Below are 8455 nucleotides of genomic sequence, written 5' to 3'. Positions count from 1 at the left end.
CCCTACCTCCAGGCAGACTGAGGGGTCCACAGCCCTCCCCCCTCCTCCCCCCCTACCTCCAGGCAGACTGAGGGGTCCACAGCCCTCCCCCCTCCTCCCCTCCTACCTCCAGGCAGACTGAGGGGTCCACAGCCCTCCCCCCTCCTCCCCCCCTACCTCCAGGCAGACTGAGGGGTCCACAGCCCTCCCCCTCCTCCCCCCCTACCTCCAGGCAGACTGAGGGGTCCACAGCCCTCCCCTCCTCCCCCCTCCTCCCCCCCTACCTCCAGGCAGACTGAGGGGTCCACAGCCCTCCCCCCTCCTCCCCCCCTACCTCCAGGCAGACTGAGGGGTCCACAGCCCTCCCCCCTCCTCCCCCCTACCTCCAGGCAGACTGAGGTGTTTGCGAGAGATAGGTTTCACCCAAACAGGTATGGTGCCCGCCTGCTGTCCATGTCCATGGACCTCGCTGTCCAGCCCTGGACCTGGTCGGTGTCCAGTCGAACCTGATGTGGGATGAGTCCGATCCATTCCTCTAACACCAAACATGCCATCCAGACTATTGTCTCCCACCGGACTCCCACCACCACAAATAAGGTAACACATGGCGCAAATATGAGAAACTTAGTACCCATTTCATTAAGTATTCCCTCGAGTCAGTCCCAGTGTCAAAATGACATCTCCATGGCAATTTTGAATATCAGGTCCCTATCGAACAAAAAAACATTTATTATAAATGAGCTCATTTGTGATAGAAAACTCGACTGTATGCTACTCACAGAAACCTGGCTAGATACAAATGGAGCAGCAGCCCTTATTGAGGCATCTCCCCCCAACTACAGTTTTTTCCAATCAATCAGAAATGGAAAAAAGGGGGGAGGAACAGCTACCATAGCTTCAAATAATCTAAACTGCAAGAGCATATCCTTTGATATATTCTCCTCCTTTGAATATCATGCCACAGTTATGGCATGCCAACCACCTATTCTAACGGTAACTGTATACAGGCCGCCAAAACCAGCCCCTACCTTCCTACCTGACTTCTCTGAGTTCCTATCCATTATCCATCCCAATTATGATAGGATTATTGTCACTGGAGATTTTAATTTTCATGTTGATAATGAGGCTGACTTGAGGGCTAGGGATTTTATTGACCTCTTGAAATCTATGGATTTTATCCAACATGTCAATGAACCCACTCACAATCATGGCCATACCCTTGATCTTGTGATTACAAAGGGTCTTGAGGTCTCAATATCAGGTATCAGCGACCTGGCCCTCTCTGACCATTTCTGTATTTTCTTTACCATTGTAACACGTAAAGCTGAAAGCAATGCTGAACGTGTTGTTAAAAAACGTTATCTTACCCCTGCAGTGGCTGAGAATTTCAAAGCTTTAATGAACAGTAATCACACAACTCCCACGTTGAATGAATGAATGAATGAATGGACTTTATTGTCATTGCTACAGTACAGGTACCAAACAACGAAATTTAGGAGGGGTGGCTCCCCTGGTGTTAGGAAAGGGAAAAAAAAACACTTTTAGAAAAAGAAAAAAAATCACAAGAAGGTAAGGAGCTGGTTTACATAAATAAAGGCTATGTACACAATCCACTGTACTATACTGCACAGATAGTCAACTAGGGTTGTCATATTGCACAATAGTATTTCTTCACGTTATTTAAAGTGTCACAGTTTGCAGGCTTGAAATGTACATGTTTGTGCCTCAGCACTACACCTGATTTTTTCAGTGCAGCAGCTGCCATACAATCCGTCCAGACTGTCCAGGGCCCAGAACTTAGGTCTTTGCTGTGTTCAGGGCCTGGACGGCCCTGTGGTAGAAGCTGTTCTTCAGTCTGTTTGTCTTAGCGGCCAGGGTCCTGAACCTCCTTTTCGAGGGCAGCCTGGTAAAGTGTACGTGCCCAGGGTGGGTCGGGTCCCTAGAGATCTTTGAGGCCTTCCTGAGACAGCGTGTGTTGTACAGCTCTTCCAGAGAGGGGAGGGGGGCGCCGGTGATCTTCTGTGCTGTTCTCACTACTCTCTGTAGCGCATTTCTCTCCACTGTTGTGCAGCTGGAGAACCAGTTGCAGATGCCGTAGGTGAGGATGCTCTCCACTGCGCCGCGGTAGAAGGCCACCAGTATCTCCTGCTTGTTGTGTTCCTTCCTGAGGCATCTCAGGGTGTATAGCCGCTGTTGTGCCCTCTTGATGGTGCCTTTTGTGTTGTCCTTCCAGGTCAGGTCATCCCGCATGTGATGTCCCAGGAATCGGAGGGTTGAGACTCTCTCCACGCTCTCTCCGTCGATGAGCAGGGGCTGGATCTCGGACTTTTTCCTCCTGAAGTCTACGATGAATTCCTGGGTCTTTGACTTGTTCAGCAGCAGGTTGTTAACCTTGCACAGCTTGCTCAGTTGCTCTACCTCATCCCTGTACGCCGCCTCGTCCCCCCCCCGAGATACATCCCACCACGGTGGTGTCGTCTGCAAACTTTACGATGTAGTTGCTGGGGTGGACGGGGGTGAAGTCGTGGGTGTAGAGGTTGTAGAGGATGGGGCTTAGCACGCAGCCCTAGGGGGACCCAGTGCTGAGGCTGAGGGCTGTGGAGGTGTGGGGGCCCACCCGCACCCTCTGGGGGCGGTCGGTCAGGAAGTCCTTGATCCACGCACATATAGAGTGTGATAGACCCAGGTCTAGTAGTTTGGTCACTAGCCTGTCTGGAAGGATGGTGTTGAAGGCGGAGCTGAAGTCCACGAAGAGCAGTCTCGCGTAGCTGTTTCCCCTCTCCAAGTGGGATAGGGTGGCGTGGAGAGTCGTCGCGATGGCGTCCTCTGTGGACCTGTGGGCTCTGTAGGCGAACTGGTATGGATCCAGGTTGGGCGGGAGGCGTGTGAGTATGTGGGCCCGGACTAGTTTCTCGAAGCACTTCATGATGATTGGTGTGAGTGCCACCGGGCGGTAGTCGTTTAGGCAGCTCACCGTGCTTTTCTTCGGGACTGGGATGATAGTTGAGGTTTTCAGGCAGGGTGGGACGGTGGCCTGGGACAGGGACTGGTTAAAGATGTTGGTGAAAACCCCGGCCAGCTGGTCGGCGCAGTCTCTCAGCACCCGTCCCAGGACGCCATCCGGCCCCGAGGCTTTCCTGGGGTCCACCGCCTTCAGTACGCGTCTCACTTCATGCTCTGTGAGGGTGAGGCTGCTGAGAGCTGGAGAGAGTGGTGTTTGTGTTGCGGTTACCTCCGTTCGCCCCTCGTCGAACCGGGCGTAGAAGGTGTTCAGCTTTCCCGCCAGCAGGGGGTCGTCCTCTGCGGCTGTGAGCCTGTTGGCTCTGAAGTTTGTCATCTGCTGAACCCCCTGCCACATCCGCCTGGAGTCGTTGCTCAGGAGGCATTCCTCAATCTTCTCTCTGTGCTCTGCCTTGGCCGCTTTGATTCCGCGCTTTAGGTTAGCCCTGGTGGAGCTGTACAGCGGTGTGCTCTTCCCTGCGAAGAAGGCGTTGTCCCTCTCGTTGATCAGTTTTTGGACCTTCCCAGTCATCCATGGCTTCGTGTTGGGGTAGACCCGGACCCGTTTGTCCACGGTGACTGAGTTGGTGCAGTTCACTATGTGGTTCAGAACCGACGACGTGTACTGTTCCAGGTCCTCATGCTCATATTCCTGCCATAGGGTGTCATTTAGGCAGATCTGCAGTGGAGCGGACCCTTCTGGCCAGGTTCTGACAGTCTTAGTGGTGATGGGAGCACTTTTCCCCATGGTAGTGTATGCAGGAATCAGGAGGATTGACACATGGTCAGACATGCCTAGATGAGCTAGCGGACTAGCCTTGTAAGCACGTTTGATGTTGGTGTAAACCTTGTCCAGTGTTTTTTCTCCTCTCGTTGCACATTTCACATGCTGATAGAACTTGGGTAGTACTGCCTTCAGGTCGACATGATTGAAGTCCCCCGCTATGATGTGAATAGCCTGTGGATCAGTGCTTTGTTGGCCACTGATGACTTCATATAGTCGCGCCAATGCTAGGCTGCTGTCTGCGCTAGGCGCTATATACACACATGTTATTAGCACCGCGTTAAACTCCCTCGGGAGGTATGTGGGTCGGCATTTAACAGTCAAGTATTCCAGGTCTGGGGAGCAGTGGCTACTTACAGTTTTCGTGTTTAAGCACCAGCTATCCTTCGTCGATATTATGATCCCACCTCCTCTTGACTTGCCGCTAAGCTCCGTTCGGTCAGCGCGATGTAGCGTGCGCCCCTCCAAGCTAACAGCTGCGTCCACAATGTTGTCATTTAGCCAGGTTTCGGTCAGAATAATCACACAGCTATCCCCTACGATGTTGTTTTTGGCAACCTGTAGTCTCAGTTCATCCATCTTGTTCGTCAGGGATCTGACGTTGGAGAGGAAAATACTTGGCAAAGCTGGTTTGTTTGGGCTACGTCTTAATCTTGCTAGCAGGCCTCCCCGGCGGCCTCGTCGTTTCCTACGGTCTCGGCGCCGGCGTTTCCGCCTCAGGGAGGGAACTGTGAACCAAGGTTCTCCCGGTAGACGGGCGATCTCTTTGTTAATCCTGTATTGCTCCAGAAACTCCGCCGTAACTATCTTGTCGTTTTGCGTGCCGACTTCTAATAAGTCGAGCCTGCTGTAGGTACTATATACACAATTATATGAAAACGACTTAGTAATTACCTTTAACAATAAAGTAAAAATGGCCCTAGACTCCCTGGCACCTAACAAACTAAAAAAGGTTGGAGCCAAGAGGAGAGCACCATGGCGAAACAGTGAAATAAATCTCCTAAAGAGAACATGTAGGAAAGCTGAGTGCAGATGGAGAAAGAGCAAATTACAGGTTGATCAGAATATTTTTAAAGAACATCTATCTGCCTTTAACTTGGCAATGCGAAATGCTAGGAAAAATCACTTCTCAAATATAATATCTACAAACAAGAATAACCCCAGGGTCTTGTTCTCGACAATTGATTGCCTTGTAAACCCTGCTCCTAGAACACTAGACGGCGCAGCCTCTGTCACCAAATGCGAGGAATTTGCAGCCCACTTCAGGGATAAGATAACAAATATTAGAATGTGTATTACTCAGGAAAGACTAGGTTGTTCACCATGATTAGTACTGAAACATTAGGTAAAATTGTGTCACAGCTTAAACCGTCTACGTGTCCTCTTGACCCTATTCCTACCACCTTTTTTAAGGACATTTTTGAATCTGTGTCTGATGACATACCAGGCATTGTAAATCACTCCCTACTTAAAGGGATATTTCCAGCGGCGCTTAAAACTGCCCTGGTTAGACCCACCCTGAAGAAAAGTAACCTAGATCCTTCTGATCCAAAAAACTGTAGACCAATATCCAATCTCACTTTTCTAAGCAAACTTTTAGAAAAGGCAGAGTATAAACAACTTCATGAATTATTTTTCTTAAATAATAGGTATGACCCACTTCAGTCAGGTTTCCGATCATACCACAGCACAGAAACCGCTTTGCTTAAGGTAACTAATGACCTTAGGATAAATGCAGACTCAAAAAAACTCTAGATTCTTGTACTCTTAGACTTAAGTGCAGCCTTTGATACGGTAGACCATTCCATACTTATTAAGAGACTTGAAAACTGGGTTGGCCTCTCAGGTCCGGTCTTAAACTGGTTCAGGACTTACCTGGCTGACCGAGACTACTTTGTAGCCCTTGGTGACCATAAGTCAAAAAATTATAGCGCAACCTGTGGAGTTCCCCAGGGGTCCATTTTAGGACCGTTGCTTTTTAGCCTATACATGCTACCCCTCAGTTCTGTTATCAAGAGGCATAGCGTTAACTACCACAGCTATGCTGACGACACTCAGCTTTATATCTCAGTAACTCCCAACGTGTTACGTTTCTCTAAAGGTTCTGTTTGTATACAATTGTGTCGGGTCCCGGTGCGGTGTATGTAAACAACGAGACGGAGATATAATAAAATAAAGACTCTCTTTACTGAGATGTATAGTTCGCAGGTTCAAACATAAACTTTCAGACGGAACAAACATAAAGGGGAGCAGTAGGGCTCAGCACGTATGCAACAATAACTAAGGAACTGAGGTCAATAATAAAGTACACGGAAACTAAAGTTTGAGCAAAGGCTCCAAAGGAGGTACAAGGTTTCAAACAAGCAAACAAAGTCAAGGCTCAATAACGTTCCGGGTATCGGATACGTGAAGCGGTAATACGTACACAGGATACTGAAGCATTCCAAATAGGGTAACACAAGTGATCGACTAACAAGGGAACAGGGAAAAGGGACACACCTAAATAACCACATACAAACATACAACAGGTGACAGGTATTAGCAATTAGTTCCAATAAAGTCCAGCCACCAGTAGGTGGTGTCGGAGAGTCGGAGACTCCCCTGGTGACACTAATGACTACAAGATGATCGACCACCTGATAGATTGTATTGCTGATATTAATATTTGGATGACACAACATTTTCTACAACTCAATCAAGAAAAAACAGAGGTATTGATCATTGGCGAGAAAACTGGGAGAGAGAAATTATCTGCACACTTGAAAACACTAGCTCTAGTGTCAGGCTAGGAATCTTGGTGTCATAATTGACCCAGATCTAAATTTTGAAACTCATATTAATAATACTATTAAAACATCCTTCTACCATCTAAGAAACATCACTAAGGTACAATCATTTCTCTCCCAGGCAGACACCGAAAAAGTAATGCATGCGTTTGTTACTAGTAGGCTAGATTACTGTAATGCTCTCCTGACAGGTCTCCCCCCAAAAATGATTAATAGACTACAAATGGTTCAGAATGCTGCTGCTCGTGTCCTTACTAGGACCAAACGAAGAGCGCACATCACACCTGTCTTGAGATCACTACACTGGCTCCCTGTCAGTTATAGAATATACTTTAAGATCCTTTTACTAGTCTATAAATCACTCCACTGCGATGCGCCCAATTACATGATGGACATGCTCATAAGATACACACCAGCTAGACCCCTAAGGTCTAGTGGCACAGAACTTTTAATAGTGCCAGAGGCTAGGACAAAGGGATTTGGAGGATCAGCTTTTAACATACGTGTGTATGCTCCTAGATTATGGAACACCCTACCTGAGGGCCTGAGGTTGTCTAAAACTCAGGAAATGTTTAAGCGAGACCTCAAAACCTACTTATTCAATGTCGCCTTTTGCTACTAAGGGAGACATTGGACATTATAGAACTAGGATCACTAGGCCATTACACCATACTCGTGTTTTGAGATTTGTGTTGACAGGAAAAAGGACCTGGGTGCTGATGAGGCACTGTCAGCTCCCAGTAGCACCTAGAGCAGTACTGGAACCGGTACAAGGATGTACCAGGACCACCATCAGGTTGTATTGCTGTCATCTTTATTGTGTTGTTGCATCATAACTGCGCTTAAGATTCTCTTTTGGCAGGACCTGTGCCCATGCTGGATGCAGAACGATGCAGATATAACACTACATTTATGGACAGTGTGTACGCCGATAATATGCAAGGAACTTTTCCTGGATACATGGTGTACAGGTTTTTCGCCCTTGCTTGCTTGCTTTGCGCCGGTGGTCCTTGGGCCTCCCCTTGGGGGCCCCCGGCTGCCCCGTGTGCCTGATCTGTTCCGCCGCCGGGGCACCTGCTTGGCCGTCCATGTGCAAGGCCTTTGTGGTCTGTGCTTGCTTGGCTGGGCTGGGTGTGCTGGTGGTGGGACGGGCTGGGTGTGTGGGGCGGCGGGGGCTCCCCTGGGGGGGGGGGGGGGGCACCGCTGGGTGCTGGTAGGCAAACTGGCTAGTAGTCGCTCTATGTGTAGAGGGCTGCAAGGGAATTTTCCTGGCTACATAGTGTACAGGTTTTTACTTTTGCCTGCTTGCGGCTCTGTCAGTATTGATTGATTGAGAATGTTTATTATGTGAAGCGCATTGAGTTGCATCTTGTAAGAAATGCGCTATACAAATAAAATGTGATTTGATTTGAGGGGTCCACAGCCCTCCCCCCTCCTCCCCCCCTACCTCCAGGCAGACTGAGGGGTCCACAGCGCCCCCCCCCAGCGGGGTCCTGCTCCTCCATGTAGAGGGTCTTCTTGCATAGCCTCCAGAGGCCCAGGTGTGCCGCCTGGCAGGTGGCGTTGAGGCGCTCCACCCGGGGGCTGAGCACCGCCCAGTGGTCCGTCACCACGGCAACCAGCATGGTGGCCACGCCCACCGCGATGGCCACCGACGTCAGCTTCACACGGGAGCTCTTCTCCTCCAACATGGCCACCGGGAGGGAGGGACGGAGGGAGGGAAGGAGGGAGGGAGGGAGGGACGAGAGAGTGTGTGTGTGTGTGTGTGTGTGGAGGATGAGTGTGTGTGTGTGTGTGTGTGTGTGTGTGGAGGATGTGTGTGTGTGTGTGTGTGTGTGTGTGTGTTTGTTTGAAGTGGAGTGTGTGTGTGTGTGTGTGTGTGTGTGGAGGATGTGTGTGTGGAGGA

At 49.6% G+C, this 8455-nt stretch overlaps 1 protein-coding gene across 1 annotated transcript in view; it reads right to left on the bottom strand.

Annotated features, from left to right (window-relative positions):
- The window catches only part of LOC308152032 (voltage-dependent calcium channel gamma-1 subunit-like), a gene marked incomplete at both ends in the record, with an annotated part of 21588 nt that extends 13348 nt beyond the window's left edge, over window positions 1-8240 (bottom strand). Inside the window, one exon of the mRNA XM_080524938.1 lies at window positions 7997-8240. Within this exon, the coding sequence (XP_080381064.1) occupies window positions 7997-8240 (244 nt within the window). The remainder of the gene's footprint in view (window positions 1-7996) is intronic.
- Window positions 8241-8455: the final 215 nt, after the last annotated feature.

The sequence above is a fragment of the Nansenia antarctica genome (assembly GCF_963989245.1).
Source record: "Nansenia antarctica genome assembly, chromosome: 2".
Lineage (NCBI taxonomy): Eukaryota > Metazoa > Chordata > Actinopteri > Argentiniformes > Microstomatidae > Nansenia > Nansenia antarctica.
This window is presented reverse-complemented; position numbering and strand designations above follow the sequence as displayed.